At 49.7% G+C, this 18,092-nt stretch overlaps 1 protein-coding gene across 5 annotated transcripts; it reads right to left on the bottom strand.

Annotated features, from left to right (window-relative positions):
* Positions 1–273: 273 nt before the first annotated feature.
* On the bottom strand, positions 274–16,925 carry kif11 (kinesin family member 11). 5 transcript variants are annotated; one of them, XM_056608784.1, is made up of 27 exons: positions 16,839–16,925; positions 16,612–16,739; positions 14,432–14,561; positions 12,120–12,217; positions 11,872–11,950; positions 8,844–9,029; positions 8,444–8,568; positions 8,231–8,321; positions 7,943–8,088; positions 7,760–7,856; positions 7,441–7,536; positions 7,121–7,209; positions 6,947–7,034; positions 6,222–6,295; positions 5,660–5,753; positions 5,499–5,570; positions 5,266–5,401; positions 4,797–4,969; positions 4,582–4,707; positions 4,268–4,426; positions 3,777–3,862; positions 3,524–3,684; positions 1,932–2,050; positions 1,563–1,782; positions 819–973; positions 571–672; positions 274–491 (listed from the first exon to the last, which is right to left on the bottom strand). In XM_056608784.1, exons 2-27 carry the CDS (start codon positions 16,668–16,670, stop codon positions 396–398), a joined length of 3,057 nt encoding a protein of 1,018 aa, XP_056464759.1. In that variant the 5' UTR covers positions 16,671–16,739; positions 16,839–16,925; the 3' UTR covers positions 274–395. The 5 variants fall into 5 exon arrangements, with proteins under 5 accessions (XP_056464759.1, XP_056464755.1, XP_056464756.1 ...); XM_056608780.1 differs by having other exon boundaries at positions 274–494; positions 8,841–9,029; positions 16,612–16,736; positions 16,839–16,920; XM_056608781.1 differs by having other exon boundaries at positions 294–494; positions 8,841–9,029.
* Between the last annotated feature and the right edge of the window lie 1,167 nt (positions 16,926–18,092).

Below are 18,092 nucleotides of genomic sequence, written 5' to 3'. Positions count from 1 at the left end.
ACAAACTTCTAAGGGGCGTCTCCTGAACGCCTATTTCGGAAGAAGGGAAGCTTTACGTAAAGTCACATAAGAGCTTCCGAACATCTGAGCTGTTTTGTAGGCGGCACAAGACCAGGTTCAGAACCAGGGTTTTGGGAGCATGAAGCGGTCAGCTGCCTTGCTCAGGGACACCTGGACCGAGCTGGGAGCCGGGATCAAACCAACAGCCCCAAGCGAGTGTGAGTGTTGAGAGTATTGCCCCACCCACTTCACAAAAAACACTTCCAAAAATTTAAAAAAACATCTTTATTGATGAAATCCTCCATCAGAGGAGAAGACACTCATCATCATCCATCATCCATCATCTATATTCTATCATCAATCATCCATCATCCATCATCCATCTTCTAGCCCGGTCAGTTGTGGGGGTGGAGCGGGAGTCTGGACTGCCTGGGCGTAGCGGGGCGCTCACGCTCCTTCCCCTTCTTCCCTGCCTTCCGGCCCTCCTTCTTCTGCTGGGACAAACGGGTCAGAGGTCAAAACAGGGGACAGACCAGGGGTCAGACCAGGGGTCAAAGGTCAGCATCTCACCTTGAAGAAGGGGATCCCTCCGTCCTTGCAGAAAACGTTCTCGTCGACGTACGAACTCTCGCTGACGATGCTCTCGGACATCTGCTCACCCTCCAGAGAGTCCTTCACACACACACACACACGGGGGGAGAGACACACAGGTCAGACAGGTGGAGAGGGACAGACAGGTCAAACAGGAGGAGAGACAGGGATGGAGAGAGTCAGACGGAGAGAGAGACGGGTTAAACCAGAAGCCCTTGTATACGCACCATGCTGGCCGGGCCTCCCTGCTCCTCCTCCTCCTCCGTCAGGGCGCTCCGCAGCGCCTCCTGCTGGTTCCTCAGCCCCTCCAGGAGCTCCCCTCTGCTCCTCAGCCGTTGCACCTTCAGGGGGAACACGAACTCCCTCCTCTGGGGGGTGGAGCCTGGGAAAGGGAGGAGCAGCTAATGAAACAACTGGAGGCCACACAATATTCTACAGCTACAATGTGGCTAACAGCAGCCAACCCTGCTACAGTGTGCTACTAACCCTGCAACGGCGGCCAACTCTACTACAGTATGGCTAACGGCAACTAACTCTGCTACAGTGTGGCTAAAAGCAGCTAACTCTGCTACAGTGTAGCTGACAGCAGCTATAACTGCTACAGTTTGGCTAACACCAGCTAACCCTGCTACATTGTGGCTGAACATAGCGGCTATTATCCACGACACTAACAGCAGCTAACTCTGCTACAGTGTAGCTGACAGCAGCTATAACTGCTACAGTTTGGCTAACACCAGCTAACCCTGCTACATTGTGGCTGAACATAGTGGCTATTATCCACGACACTAACAGCAGCTAACTCTGCTACAGTGTGGCTAAGAGCAGCTAACTCTGCTACAGTGTGGCTAAGAGCAGCCAACTGCTACAGTGTGGCTAACAGCAGCTAACCCTGCTACAGTGTGGCTGAACATAGCGGCTAACAGGAGCTAACCACTTACTGACTGCTTATACAGTACATTAATTGCGCCAACCTGTAGGAACATCCTGTCGTAGCTCCTCCTGCAGGAAGTTGTGCACCAGCTGGCTTCCGGTGTCCATGTGGTTCTGTAGCTCCTCCCTCTGCTCCTCTAGCCCTGCCCGGTCCTTGGAAACAAGCCCCTGGGTTTCCCGGGCCATTTCATTGGCCTGCTGCCGGTGTTGCTCCAGCTGTCCGGACTCCTGGAGGACCTTGGAGCAGTGGTCGTCCACACCCTGGAGACACACAGCGGGTAAGCACTAAGCTAGCCTAGCACTGAGCTAGGCTAGCTAACACGTCTACAACGGGTTAGCACCAAGCTAGGCTAGCAGACAAAAGATTGGCATTTGGATGTAGTCGCTAGTGGACTAGGGCTCCAGCCTACCTGCTGCAGGGCCTTGACGGCGGCTGAGGTCTGGCCCTGGAGGGCCAGCTCCTCCTGGGCCTGAGAGCCGACTCGCTCGGCGGCCCTGGAGGTCCAGGCTGAGTCCCTCTCCAACAGACCTGTGGGAGGGGAGGGGGGAGGGGAGGGGGGGAGGACTTTAAATACAGTCATAGTACTACCTGGATACCTGAACACTCACCCCTTGGCTATTGGACTGTGTCGTCTTAATGTTAAAACTATCCATGAAACTGGTCATTAGTTGACCACGCTGACTGGGCAGTAGTATTAGTTCTCCTGTTTTGGGGGCAGTGTGAAAACTGTACGATGCTCGTACGACGCACTTCACGATCCACTTAGGCTAACGATACTTTCGGGAAACTGAGCCCTGGGCAGCTTCTTCAAGGTCGCCACAGACAAGTACTTCCAGATGGAGACACTAGATCCTGAGGAGGACCCTCTGACGTGGTGGAGATACCCAAATGATGTTCCCACGTCTTTCAAAATTGGCCAGGAAATATTTGTGTATTCCTGCCACAAGTTTCTCTACAGAGCGAGTCTTAAGCACTAGTGGAAATAGTGTTTCCTGCTTGCGCTCATCTCTGAAGCCTGATCATGCCAACAGGCTGGTGTTTCTGGCAAAAAAAAACTTTAAGCATGTGCCATATTCACCTAAAATGATTCTGAAGTTCAAGACAAGTTCATTTCAGTGAGTTCTGAGTATTATTGGCCAGGCCAGTCCTTCAAGCCTTAATCCATTACTGGATAATTTTACAGAATGCAATTCGTTGAGTGTTGTTTACAAAAAACGTTTATAAATTATGATTAAAAATGTGTCAGTGCACTAAAAACGAGAAAGTAACTAAGTTTATTTAATGCCGCGTTTCCACTGCAGGGTGCGGTACGGTTCGGTTAGCCTCAGTCCGGTAGGGAGGGGGCGGTATAGCCCAGCTCAGTTCCGAGGCCGCGTTTCCACCGCCGACCGTACCCATTATGGTAGGCCGGATGTCGATCGCCGCGGCAGCTACGTAAACATCGTGACATCATAGCAGCGCGACACAGTGTAGCCTGCTCAATAAAAACAATGGAAAAGTTGAACGCACGTCTTCCTCCCCAAGAATGCAGAGGAACGTCTCCACCTCCTTGTTCACCCAAGCAAGCGTTTTACGCGACATGTTCATTGTAAAGAATAATACCTCGAGGCTACTGTTTGTTTGATTTGCGAACCGCACCCTGCAGTGGAAACGCGCCAAAAGTTGTTCTGTCTTTAATTTTCTAGTATATTTATTTTAGTCATTGAAAGTTTTATAGAAACTAAAGAACAGCTGGATACACATTTATTTGTACATTATTTTTAATTTGAACATTTTCTATTTGACCAGTTTGTGTACCGTGTGGTTTAAGAATATCGAAAACTCCTTTTTTTTTTTAAATGCTGAATAAATGCATTTTATTTTCAAACAAAAAATAATTGTTTGAAGAATCATGATTTCAATCTTGACCAAAAGAAAAAAATGTCGTCTTCATTTTATCCAAAATCGAGCAGCCCTAAGTATAAGTACTCCTAGTATTAGCACTCAGTAGGGGAGTCCTACCTGCGGTGGACTTCTGCATGGAGGAAACGCCCCCCTTCACCTCCTCCAGAGCCTGCAGGCCCTCCTGGCCGAGGAGGACCAGGGACGAAGACACGGAGCGACAGGAGGAGGAGAGGAGGTCCATCTGGTAGGAGGTACGCTCCGACACTCTGCTGGACCTCCTGCACACACACACACACACACACACACACACGTTAAGAGCTAACCCCTGTGCTTAAGGGGAGGTGAAGAGAGAAGGAGGAGGAGGACTGACTGCAGTAGGTCGGTGCGGTGGTTCTCCATGGGCTTCTCCAGGGAGGAGGAGGACTGGAGCAGCTTCAGGTAGCGTTTCTGAACCCACTACACCACACACACACACACACACACAAACACACACACACACACACACACAGAGGGACACAAATGACCACAAAATTAGGAACCTCATGAACATACCCACAAGGCCCTTCCTCCAGGCCCCTCCCTTCGACCCCTCCTTCCAGGCCCCTCCCCTCGACCTCTCCCTCCAGGCCCTGCCCCTCAGACTGCTCCCTCCGGGCCCTGCCCCTCAGACTGCTCCCTCCGGGCCCTGCCCCTCAAACCCATAGAGCCCTCCCCCCAGGCCCCGCCCCTTAGAGCCCTCCCTATAGGCTCCGCCCCTCAGACCACTCCCTCCAGGCCCCGCCCCTCAGAGCCCTCCCCCCAGGCCCCTCCCTCCGGGGCCCCGCCCCTCAGAGCCCTCCCTCCAGGCCCCGCCCCCCTCACCTCCAGGTGCTCCTCCTGCGCCTGGCGGATGTCCTCCTGGTGTTTGTGGAGCTCCGCCTGCATGGCGCCGATGCCCAGCGCGCTGGCCTCCTTCAGGTCCTCAATCTCTTGCAGCAGGAAAGCCCGCAGCATCTCCCCACTCTTCTGCATGGCCTCCACCTGCAGACAGACAGGTGTTAACACAGCGCCCCCTCTGTCCTGGAGGCCTCCACATTCAGACAGACAGGGTGGAAAACAGGGTCCCTTAGACCTTAATGAGGGAGGACAAGGTCAGAGGGGGAGAAGCAGGAGGAGGAAAAGAAGTGGAGGAGCACCTTTTGGACCAGCTCCCTCTGACCCTCCATGCTCTTGCTGAGGGAGGAGCCCAGGTCCTGGAGCGCCGACAGACCCAGCAGCACGTGCACCTGCAGCACCTCCTCCACGTCACGCTGGCGCTCCTCCTGAGGGACACAGGGTCGGGTTAGGTCAGAGCGGCCCTGGGGAGGGTTACGGGGTCAAGGTCAGAGGTCAGAGGGCAGCCAGGCCTCACCAGACGCTCCAGGGACTCTTCCCTGTTCTGCAAACACAGCGCCTCCTGCTGACGGCGCCTCCCCTCGCTCTGGGCCGCGCCTTCTGACATCACCTGCCGGACTCCGCCCACCAGCGTCTCCATGGCGACCTGGGCCTGGCTCAGAGCCGCCTGGTTGATGGAGAGAGACTTCTCTACGGGCAGGAAGGAGTCAGACACACAGAGGAGTTAAACCTACGGGAGTTTACATCAGGCCGGAGTTAAAGGTAGACTACAGGAGGCTTGGGTGGGTAACCTGAAGGGAGGGCTCGGATCTTTTTCAAGTTTGATACATAGTTGAACACACCGAGTAAAACAGTGTTGAAAATAGGAGTTAGCATAGCAACACTTCCTGATTCAAGCAGTTTAACGTAGAGGAGGCAAACATAGACAGAGGAGGTAAACATAGACAGAGGAGGTAAACACGGAGGAGGTAAGCAGAGGAGCTCACCAACGGCCTGGCTGTAGCTGCTGAACATGCTCTGCTGCTTGCTGCTCTGCAGGGCGATGGTGCTCTGCATGGAGCTGAACACTCCGTCCATCCGCTGGGAGAAGCTCTGCTGCACGCCACTGTTGTGCTGCTCCACCTGCACACCACACGGCCTCCGTCAGCTCCCCTCACTCTCCTTTTTATCCCTCACTACGTCACTTCCTCTGAGCACGCCATCACAGCAGGGGTCTTACCTGGGTCTTGCGGTCCAGTTTGTCATGAAGGCCGGAGACGTGGTGGGTGCTCTCCTGAGCCGTCGACAGCAGCTACAACACAGTCAACGAACACGGCGAGTTAACCTCAAGTTACTGGGTAGTTAACGTGAGAGGGGCGAGTCGTAGTTAACTGGTCTCACCTGGTCTGCTGTGTTGTAGAGGTTTTCCTGGGTGGAGGTGAGCGCACTGCAGACAAACCTCTCCTGCTCCAGCTCCTCCGTGGTCTTCTCCAGCCTGGAGACAACAGCAGTCAGCACAAGATCAGCACACCAGGACTACCCTGACGCACACCAGGACTACCCTGACGCACACCAGGACTACCCTGACGCACCCCAGGGTTACCCTGACCCACCCCAGGGTTACCCTGACGCACCCCAGGGCTACCCTGACGCACACCAGGACTACCCTGACGCACCCCAGGGTTACCCTGACCCACCCCAGGGTTACCCTGACGCACCCCAGGGTTACCCTGACCCACCCCAGGGCTACCGTGACCCACCCCAGGACTACCCTGACCCACCCCAGGACTACCCTGACCCACCCCAGGACTACCCTGACCCACCCCAGGGCTACCCTTACAATTAGGGCATTTAGCAGACGTTTTTATCCAAAGCGACGTGGTCTAGAGCGCCGACAGACCAGGTCCATGTGGTCTAGAGCCCCCCCAGACCAGGTCTACGTGGTGGTCCTGTTTCACGTTACCTCTGCTCCTTCTGCTCAAGGTCAACGGTGACCTGGTCCAGACGGTCCCGCTGGTCCTCAAACAGCTCCGTCATCTGGAGGGAGACAGGGGTGAGACACCAGCGCTCCCAGGGACACAGACATGCAGGAAGACAGACACACACTCACGCAGAGAGACAGACACACGCATGGAGACAGACACACACGCAGGGAGACAGACACACGCATGGAGACAGACACACACGCATGGAGACAGACACACACGCAGGGAGACAGACACACACGCAGGGAGACAGACACACACAGGGAGACAGACACACACGCAGGGAGACACACACACACACACACAGGGAGACACACACGCAGGGAGACAGACACACACGCAGGGAGACAGACACACACGCAGGGAGACAGACACACACGCAGGGAGACAGACACACGCAGGGAGACAGACACACACGAAGGGAGACAGACACACACGCAGGGAGACACACACACACGCAGGGAGACACACACACGCAGGGAGACAGACACACACGCAGGGAGACAGACACACGCAGGGAGACAGACACACACGCAGGGAGACAGACACACACGCAGGGAGACAGACACACACGCAGGGAGACCGACAGGTTGAGAGACCTAGAGCCACAGGTGACCAAGGAGACAGGTAGACACGTAGAGAGACATCGAGACAGGTAGAGAGACCTAGAGCCACAGGTAGAGAAACAGGAAGAGAGTCCAACCTTGCGGAGCTCCTCCTCCATGACAGAGATCTGTCCAGCGTACTCCCCAGTCTGCTCGTCCTGCAGCGAGAGACGGGACACCATGCTCCTGGGGAGACCACACCTTCATGAGAACACCGCTTCAACATAAAAGCCCTCCTGGAGCCAACCCGATTTCAAAGTAAGAGTCCTTACTCGTAGCTCTCAGAGGACAGGTACACTCCATTCTTCTCCCGCGCGGCGGCGAGGTCTTTCTTCAGACGCTCAATCTCTTCTGTGTACTCCTGGAGAGGCCCCACACACACACACATCAATACACCACCTCCATACATATACATCGCCTATACATACACACTAGCACATCAACATGAGTGGTAAATGTACATGGTTAAGGGGAGGGGGCTCTCAATGTGGTAAATGTACATGGCTGTGGGGGCTTTTAATGTTCTAAATGCACAGGGAACTGCGTGAGGGGGCTCATCATATGTTAAATGCACAGGGCTCGCATGAGGTACCTTGATGAGGGTGCGTTTGGTGAGCTTCTGGTTGACCTCCGGTTTGTTCATGATGTTCTTGGCCCGGCTGGCGTACTCCAGGGTGCTCATGGTCTCCTAGATGGGGTCAAAGGTCAGCCATCAGCTGCCAACACAATGAAGAGAAGTAATAATAATAATAATAATCTATGCTACGGCTAGTCTGTTGGCATGACATTAGCTGTCCCCGACAAAGAACTTTGTTAACCTAGCTACCCTAGACTAGCTACCCCAGCCTAGTTATCCTAGCCCAGCCTGGTTAGCCTATCCTGGCTACCCTAGCCTGGCTATCCCAGCGTACCTCCAGGTTGCTGGAGGAGGGCGACACGGTGGCGATGATTGAGGTCTTGGTGCGGCCGCCCAGCGAGTCCTGCAGGATGCGGGTCAGCTTGGACTCCCTGGGGAGCACAGACAACAGGGTGGTCATCACCATGACAACATCAACCTGCCCACCGTCATGTACTAGAACTAGCCGTAGTATTACCTGTAGGGTATGTGGGGACGTTTCTCCACCAGAGCGTTGATGACGCGGCCCAGCGTCAGCAGTGATTGGTTAATGTTTCCCGCCTCTCTGGCTCTCTTGTCCACCGCTCCCGAACGCCCGATGTTCTCGCTGCCGGCCAGGTCCACCTGAGAAGGAACAGGAGGATGTACAGTGGGGCTGTGTCCAGGTGGAGGTAGTGAGGCTGTCCTCAGGTGGAGGTACAGTGAGGCTGTACCTCTGCAGCACGTGTGTGTAAGTGTGGTTGATAAATGAGGCCCAGGTGTTTACCAGGTTGAGCTTGCCGATCTTCACCAGCTCCTCCCCGTCCAGGTTCACCTCCTTCATGTGGATGGTGACGGAGAACACAGAGTGGGAGCGACTAAAGGGGGAGAGGAGACGGAGGGGGGAGGGATTACAGTCAGGTCAACGTGTATAGACCAGACAACACACCATGTACTACCAGGGACCCAGACCAGCGCGTCACCCGGACCAGCGCGTTACCTGGAGTAGGCGTTCATGAGGGTGGAGGCCGTCTTCCTCTTGGCCGACCCCCTCTTGAGGATCTGGTAGACCTCGTCCTTGTTGTGGACCACCACCTCCTCCAGGCCTTTCACCACCACCCCCCGCTGAAACACACACACACACACACCCCGTTACCCCACGCTGTAACACACAATGTTACCCCACGCTGTAAGACACACCGTTACATCAGGCCCCCGCCCGCAGTAACACACACACACACAATTACCCCCCGATCAGCCCCCGTTGAAACCCACACCATCACCACCCGCTGGAACACACACACACACCGTTACACCATCACCGAAACACAAACTTACACCACTCTCCCCATGCTGCAACACACACACCGTTATACAACTCTCCCCCACTGTACCACCACCTTGTTGCGGGGGTCGTCGAACAGCTGCAGGCGTTCTGTGATGTCATCGCTGGTACTGAGCAGGTCGAACAGCTCCTCGTTGTAGATCTCAAGCAGAGACACCTTGACGGAGAACTCGGTGTTGTTCTCAGAGAGCTTCTCAAAGATCTGATGCAGGGTCCTGGGGATGATGCCCGCTTGGGGGTCCTGCACACACAGCCAGACAGACGGACATGAGGTCAACAGCATGATTGGGTCCTTTAGAGGTGGTATGCAGAGCCCGGCAAGACTCTAGTGGCAGTCGGGAGCCGGCCGGCTTCATCTCCTAAAGACCCCCAACCTAAAAGCAGGCTGACCTCTCCATCCACGGGGAAGAGGCAGTACTGTGTGTTACCTGGTCAGCAGTATAAAGTATCTACAAAAACTCTGCATTGGGGGGGTCCGTAGTATACAGTATTAGGGCTGCAACGGTACACGTATTTGTACCGAACCGTCACGGTACAGGCACTTAGCCCACTTTAGCCAAAGTATACTACTCCGACTCTGTAATCCGACTCCGTAACTACGGAGACCCCTCAGCAGCTCTCCGTTGGGATGCCGGATACGCAATGCAGTTCGCCGCCCGATCTATCATATATGTTGACAACAAACCATGTAAGCAGTGTTGTAAATAAACTGTGCTCTGACCAATCAGAGCACTTGCCGTCTCCGTTGCGTTGACCAATAGGTCCATGGCGTTGACGGATAGTTAAAAAATATTGGATGCTCTCTGGCTATGGAGAGGGCTCTCCGTGTCTACGTACGGTACAGCACTTTAACATGCACATGCTAGGGATGGGCAACGATGGTTGAATAGGCGGAGTCACGTAGAATATCGAATAATGAATGTGACTATCGTTATTTATTACACGGCTCCTCTCAATGCTGTTGAACGCTCCGTTGACTTGCATGGGCCTTCACAACTTCCGGTGGTGAATAGCGTCCTCGCTTTCTAAGCGACGTCAACTTCTTTGGCGGACTATTTCTCTGCTGATTAACACTACGAATGCTGGTAACAAATAAATAGTAAAAAGACACACCGTGTGAAGTTATTTTTTTTGACGTGTCTAGTTCACCGTCATGCAGGCTGTGTTCAGTAAAATAAATAAATAAATAAATAAATAAATAGCGATCAGTTTTCGGCACATGTAGGTCTATCTGCCTAAGCACACGTTGACAATTTTTGATGTTGAATGTTGATGGCGCAGTTGTTGAAATAAACAGATTGATTTCATACAAATCATAAAAGCCTCTCCCTGTGTCATTATGTGTGTGTGTATCCGAGGTGCGTGCGTGGGGGAGGGGGGTTCTTGATTGACCGATTTTCGAATATTATTCGAATACTTCTCAGCGAATATCGAATAGTATTTTTGACAGAAATGAACATCCATCCCTAGCACACGCATTTGAAAAGGCACCGTCTAGGTGTTACATACTGTTGCTGTGGAAAAAAAATAACGAGCTGTGCAAACCCAGCTCACGACACTATTTCAACAATCCCTGTTTGGGAATTCAGAAATGCAAATGCCATAACCAAGTTTATTGGTGTTTTCATTGCTGCTGACTTAAAAACCAAGGTACGTACCGAACCGTGACTTTTGTGTACCGTTACACCCCTATACAGTATTTATAAGTACTCTGGTGGTCAGAAGTATACAGTACGCATCAGCAGTATACAGTATGTATAAGTACTCTGGTGGTCAGAAGTATACAGTATGCATCAGCAGTATACAGTATTCATTAGGGATCGACCGATTATCGACCGGGCAGATTATCGGCGCCGATATTCGGCATTTTGACGCATATCGGCATCGGCCTTTTTTTTTGATCCGACGGCCGATAAGATCAATTTAAAACGGGGTTATTTTGGCTCTGATGCAGCCGCGCCTCTCTGTCTGCTGTCACTACGCTGTCTCCAGCATTGTCCAACCCACAGCACCATCTGATTGGTTACACGCTCTGGTTACACACAGAGCCACGACGGACAAAAAAAATCTCAAACAGTGTTTTGGCTATTATTTTTACTTAAAAAGTGAAAAGTGCAATGGTATATACACCAAAACTGAAATAGTAAAAATACTATAAATAATTATGTACAAATAAACAAAGCACACACAAGCGCGCAAATCAACCACTTGCTTCACACTCGCACTCTGGGGAAGAGCCTGCTAGTTTACGCACACCCCTTGCGCATTTGTTTTCTCAACCACATGTGAGACTGTGTTTGACATGCTGGATATCGTCAGAAAGGTATTTTCATTGGCTATTAGGATATCTAAGGCCCGCCCCCGACCCTTGCTGTCTGCTGGTGTAGCTATCAATCAAAGTATACATGCCCCGTTTTGATAGTGATCGCCTCATTGGCTTGTAAGGCTTGTAAACAAGGAAGTATTGGTCTTACAGACATGTGTGAGGGCTCTATGTCACCGTGAGACCCTGGCAAACAGTGGATTCCATGAATCAGACGACAATAGTGGAATTCAAACCCTAAATCGCAGTTTTCTACAAAAGAACATTGCGGCGTTTCGGTTTTCTATTTTCCGGCTGCTTTGTATAAGATGGCTTGTGCATATACACAATGTAATTAGACTAAAATAATATTGATATTCGATTTCTGTGCATGTTGGGGGGGAAGGGGTGGTGTAACTAAAACTTGTCCGCCGGCGGGATTTGACGATTAAGTGGTTAAAGGCATTTAAATGAAGTTAAGTGTTGGAGTTTGTATTATTCAAAAATTTGACGCCAATATTTTCCCTTTTTCTGTAAATTAATATCGGCTCCAAATATCGGTTATCGGCCCCCTTGACTACTAATAATCGGTATCGGTCCTGAAAAAACCATATCGGTCTATCTCTAGTATTCATCAACAATACACACAATGTATCAGCAGTATACAGTATGTATCCGCAGTAAACAGTATGTATCAGCAGTATACACAATGCATCAGCAGTATACACGATGTATCAGCAGTTTACACAATGCATCAACAGTATACAGTATGCATCAGTACCTCCTCCCAGGTGAACTGCTCTCCTTCGCTCCTCTCTCCCTCCATGGTGAAGGTCTTCCCTGTCCCAGTCTGACCATACCTGGGGAACAGGATGCACAACATCACACACTACATCATACCAATACACGCAACAGCACATCCCACACCACATTGTACCCAGACACACAACATGACACACACACACACACACCACATCATACCAATGCCTAGAGTTCATGACATTACACAAGGCCGCCAACGGCACTCACGCGAACACGGTGCAGTTGTATCCCATGATGACCTCGTCCAGGATGGGGCAGACCACGCCCCGGTAAACGTCAATCTGCTTCGCCGACTGGCCAAACACCTGAGAGAGAAAGAGAGAGAGTTACACCTGACACATAGAGCAAGAGAGACACACCTGACACAGAGTGAGAGAGAAAGATGGAGACAGACAGAGACCTGACACAGAGAGAGAGAGAGAGACCTGACACCAGTGTCACGTCCTCTCAACGCGCCTACAAAAGGAAAACCCGAAGCAGCGGGATATTTGGCACAGTGAAGACGGTCTGCGACATCTGGAGTTTACCAATGTGCGCTCAAACACACCAGACCAAAATTATTGTTGACTCAGAAAAGATAACGTTAGCCTTATGAACTCAACCTTATTGCTATTGAACATCCCGCACCCCAAGTCAGCATAGACAACTTGGTAACGCAGCAAACGATGCGGTTGATGTGAAATGCGGTCATAGTTTAGATAAATTACGGTGTTAGACAGCCCATACTGCCGGCGATTTGAATTCGCTCTGCAGCCGGGGCTGAAGAGGAGCAATACATTGCTTTCTGTTTCCGATCCCCTTTTACTGGAGCCAATCACCTTTACCCCCTTGCGCGCTAATGGCTGGTTTAACACAATGACGACAGGGAAGCGATTGCTGCGAACATTGGTCAGATAGTTTGATGGACTATTATCAGTTTTATATTGTTAAATGAGCAATCGCGAAATCCCTTGACACAGAGAGAGACTTGACACAGAGAGAGAGAGAGACTTGACACACACACACACACACACCAGAGTTCCCGTTGTCCGGTATTTACCGGTCATTGACCGGAAAAAAATGAGGAGGACCGAAAATTCTAAATGTCTCTGGTCAGAATGACCGATTGGAAATAAGGCCCCGTCCACACGGAGCCGAAACGGGCGAAAACGATCCGGTTTCGTTTTATGCTTAATGTTCAAGGCGCTGGTTCTCCACAGAAAAAAGTGGAGCGCATCAACCCTGCGCTCATACAGCATGCGCGCTGTATACAAACATTCAGTCACGAGGAGATTCAACCATTGAGCAGAACAAAATTGAGCAGGTCCTATGTTCCCGGTTTTCCCCAAAAAGGGTCCTATGTTCCCCTGTAGCCATACATACCGGGGAGCATAGGACCCTTTTTCCCAGAAAAGGGTCCTATGTTCCCCGCAATCCATCAATCTTTAAAAATATTTAAACTTTGACGCGGCATTCGCGTAATGACAGCCAATCGGCGCTCAACAGAGTGACATGTCTAACGTAACAGCCAATCAGCGTTCAACCGGCCAACTCAGTGCAGTGCAGTCCGGGGTGAACTGCAGCATGGAGGAGAAAGTGATTGTTGCCGTTTGCGACTCCCGGAGCTCTTTATATAATAGTATATAATATAAATGTATAATAATATCACGGCCAAAAGCTCTGTGCGCCTCCAGATGGCCGTAACGCGGGGAGCTCTCGTAGGGATTGGGCTTCTCGGGGTTTGTTTACCGGCGTATGAATATACTGCGTCAGGTTCTCCGACGTCTCTCCCTCTTCCACAAAAGGTGAAGACATGCAATGGTACTTATCTCGGCCGGAATTTGGCAGTAATGGTGGAAAAAGTAACAGACCGGGGAACATAGAACCCTTTTTAAAAAAAGGGTCCTATGTTCCCCGGTCACATACATATCGGGGAACATAGGACCCTTTTTTGGGAAAAGCAGGGAACATAGGACCCTTTTTTTTAAAAAAAAGGGTCCTATGTTCCCCAGTCTCATACAAAGAGGGGAACATAGGACTCGGGGAACATAGACACGCTCCCCTAAAGACTACCGTAGGTTTATGAACTAAACGGCGGCAAGCTAGCAAAAGCCGGCGGCAAGCTTTGCGGAGCACCGGTATTTAACAACCATGGCGAATCAAAATATGATCACACACTTCTTCTTCTTTATATAGCCTGCCTATCAATTTTTTTAAGTGCAATAAACACAGACAATATCCGACCGTTTTTTTTTTTTTTTGACCGGTAAAATGAAACCTTCCCGGTCACATGACCGGCACCAATTTCTTCTAGCGGAAACACTGACACACACACACACACACACACACACACACACACAGAGAGAGAGACTTGACACAGAGAGAGAGAGACAGACTTGGAGCCTGTAGGAGACAGACTTGGAGCCTGTAGGAGACAGACAGCCATATGTAGTGGTGCCTGGGTCCATCCCTATGTTGTAAAGACCCCAGACTCCTGGACCACATGGCCCATGGATCAGGACCCCCCCAGGGGGACTTACCATGTCAAAGGTGTAGGTCTTCCTGGTTGCCTTGTCGTTGTGCCCCCCGGTCTTCAGGGTCACCTCCTTCCTGTTGGGCTCACAGTCCACCACGCAGGGAGAGCTCTTCCTCTCAGCGGCGTTGAACGGTCTGCCAGGAGGAGACCACAGAGATATGCTTTAGCTTCCGCCGTCTTCTCCCAGCAGGTACACAAGTAGGGCCTGCATTTCAGTCCCATGGTACCAACAAACATCGGCCCATCATAACCTACCCACTAGGGCTGTGAAAATCGCGACACTCAAAGCCACAAACCTGTCTCGCGGTGTGAGAAGGCAGAAGCACGACACGCCCTTTCTAACTCCCATTATCCTTCCAGTCAAGATCCAGCCACGTGATATGAGACGGTTAACAGGGTTTCCGTTGTAGGTTAATAGAAAAATTAAATGTCAAAACAAAATTGTATCTCTCCGGTCAAATTGTCAGATTGATATGAGCTAATAATCTGTCTAGTAGTAATAGTCTGCGACGAGATGCACTCGCTGTGATGAAAGAGCCCCAGAAGTAGTGGTAGTAGTAATGGTAACACTAGTAGTAGTAGTACTACTATCTATAGTAGTCACTGGAGGCTTCTCACGTGAGGAGATGGAGGAAGATCCTCCTTAACATTTTTGAGGATAAAAAATGTAGATTGTTCAGACTATAATAATGAATTAATGCCCTTAAATAGGACTACTTTAATGCCTTTGTATATGTTATGTTTGTTTCCCTGGATAAAGGGACATTAGCACCCCCTATCGCCTATTGACAATTACTTCAGGGAGGACGTTCCTCCCTCAGTCCCCATTGACTCCCATTAATTTCCCCGAAAGTGTTGGCGGCCAGTGAATAACATGGAGTTCAATGGGAGAGAGGAGGAAAGTCCTCCTCTGACTGGGTGTGACTAGCTAAGGGATCTGGATCCCGCCTACGTCTATTCACGAATAGGCTGAAGCCCTGGTTACGCTATGAACCAATAAGCAGGAGTCCTGGCTGTGGGGCATCCCGGAGGGAGGGGTTATCCCCTCAATTCTATGCTACGAGAACCAACGAACCCGCTCAGTTGAATGCCTCGTTTCCACCGAGCGGTGTGCTACTGTTCGTTGCGGCACAGTCTGTTCGCTTATATTGAGGTTTCCGTAGCCCGCGGCCGGGCAGGGCTGCCTGCGGCCAGCCTGCGGAGCCTGCGACCGAGCTGCGAGCCCGCGAGGAGGGTTGACTTGATCTATAAATGAACTCATTCTTAATTGGCTTAACACCATGACCAACATTCTTAAACATCCATTAACATCCACATTTGCCTCAAACAATGTTAGGCTTGCAGCCCATGTAAATAGTTGTGAAATAATGTTCTTGTTGTTCTTTGAATTGCTTGTTACTCTGACCGTTCTGTTTGATATTGTGGAAAGGATGTTAGTGAATGATTCAGAGCATGATGCATATTAAATGGTATACTTTTGGTATTGTGTCTCTATTTTTCTTAAAACAAATGTAGCTGAAAATAACATAGCCAAATTACAACCAATAGCTTTAGTCATTGAGGGCAATAATAGGCCCAGATTTTTTGATTTAGTTTTACAAATCAAGAGTAGGGCTGATTAGACTAATTGGCTTTGCATCCTTTCCTTCTGCCCTTGTAGTCCAAAACATGCTGCCCACCAGCTTTCAAAGTACAATGCTGCCACTGGTGGATTTGTATCAAATCACATAATTATCCCATCCTGCTATTTTGTAGTTCAGCAAAACACCCTGAAACAACTCGAGTGTCACATACGTATGCCACATAGGCCACGAACGGTGCAGGCAGGCCAATGGCAACCAAGCAAGCAGTCCTTTCTCTTTAAAAAACACCAGCCGCCACTGATAGTAGTAGTAGTAGTAGTACTAGCTGTCGTAGTACTGGTAGTAGCCGAAGTAGTATTTGCTGAAGTAGCAGTAGTAAAGGTACTAGCTGAATAAGTAGTAATGGTAGTGGAAGTGGTAGTATGAGCAGTAGTACTAGCAGCAGTAGTAGTAGTAGTGGTTAGCTTTAGTGATAGCCACATCGGTCTGCAGCGACGAGACAAATTGAAGATACGAATCGTTCTTAAACCGTAACCCCCCCGGGTCCCAAGACTCCCCCAGTCCACCGATGAGCAACCAGACGCCCCCCGAGCAGCCTCACCTGCACCGTACCGCCACCTTGATGTTGCTGCCCCGCTCATCTCTCTTCAGACTCGACATGTTGACCCCTGGTTTCGATCCTGGTCTTGGTGCTGGTCTCGGTCCTGGTCCTGGTCCTTCTCGGTACTGCTGGAGAACAGAGACGTCGTATAACCGATTTTTTATCTCATTAGCTCGCTACGGCTAATAAACAATAACAGCCTGATGCTAGCTGAAAGAACCTCTTACCTGAACCGAACAAACGTCAACCCGGAGCGACAACTTGCGCGCTCTGCCTCTCCCACAAAATCAAGCTGAACGTTCAAAAGTCATCCGACCAATAGGAGGACAGGACAGTGTACCGGCCGACGCCATTGGCCAGACGGGACTGGATTTTTTATGTGGTTAACAAGCTTTATTGACAAATGAAGGGAACACTACACAGAAAATTATAAAATTGTTTGGTTAGCCTCATAGCACAATTGCCCAAGTCAAATTGTAAGGTTATTCTTGTAATTTGCTTAAAAAATGCATGAATCAAATATATGATTTAGGCAGATAGCGATTAAGGAACGTAAAAAGCACTCCGGATTAGGTTATGGATATAGCCAATGAGCCATTACATTTGTATTACATTTGTAATTAAAATACAAATACAAGAGTAATAAAAATACCGTTAATTAATTCAAAAAATGCAATGAAGTTACTATAATAACGACAAATATAATACATATGTGTATGTATATATATGTATATATATATATATATATACATATATATATATATATATATATATATATATATATATATATATATATATATATATATATATATATATATATATATATATATATATATATACATATATATATATATATATATATATATATATATAATTTGCTGTTATTATAGTAACTTCAATAACTTTTTATAAACTATTAACAGTATTTTTTGTATTCTTGTGTTTGTATTGTAATTTAATTGTAATATATACCGGTAATAAATAAATAAATCAAACCGGTAATATATCGTGTGTGTGTGTGTTTGTGTGTGAGATTGTGTGTGTGTGTTTGTATGTGCGTGTCTTTGCATGGGTGTGTGTGTGTGTGTGTGGGGGGGGTGGGGGGGGTTGTGTTTGCTTGTGTGTGTGTGTGTGTGTGTGTGTGTGTGTGTGTGTGTGTGTGTGTGTGTGTGTGTGTGTGTGTGTGTGTGTGTGTGTTTGTGGGAGTGTGTTTGTGTGTGTGGGAGTGTGTTTGTGTGTGTGTGTGTGTGGGAGTTTGTTTGTGTGTGTGTGTGTGTGTGTGTAAGACATCTATAGTTTATTTCCTAGTCTTGCTCTCTCCCCCCAAATCTCTCTATCTCTCTCTCCCTCTCCTTCTCTCTCTCTCTCTCTCTCTCTCTCTCTCTCTCTCTCTCTCTCTCTCTCTCTCTCTCTCTCTCTCTCTCTCTCTCTCTCTATGTCTCTCTATGTCTCTCTTTCTTTGTCTCATCCCACTCACACCC

Source organism: Gadus chalcogrammus, chromosome 15 (genome assembly GCF_026213295.1).
Source record: "Gadus chalcogrammus isolate NIFS_2021 chromosome 15, NIFS_Gcha_1.0, whole genome shotgun sequence".
Lineage (NCBI taxonomy): Eukaryota > Metazoa > Chordata > Actinopteri > Gadiformes > Gadidae > Gadus > Gadus chalcogrammus.
The sequence above is the reverse complement of the archived record's forward strand: the minus strand, read 5'-3'. Positions and strand labels throughout refer to the sequence as shown.

Bases quoted from the DNA above. Each gene is read 5' to 3' on its own strand.
- kif11 (XM_056608781.1), bottom strand. From the start codon at position 16,670: ATGTCGAGTCTGAAGAGAGATGAGCGGGGCAGCAACATCAAGGTGGCG. The intron at 9,030-11,871 runs GTACTGATGCAT...CTGTGTGTGCAG, and splicing joins AGCAGTTCACCTGGGAGGAG to GACCCCCAAGCGGGCATCAT. The intron at 5,754-6,221 runs GTAACGTGAAAC...TGTTGTCTCCAG, and splicing joins CTTGAGCAGAAGGAGCAGAG to GCTGGAGAAGACCACGGAGG.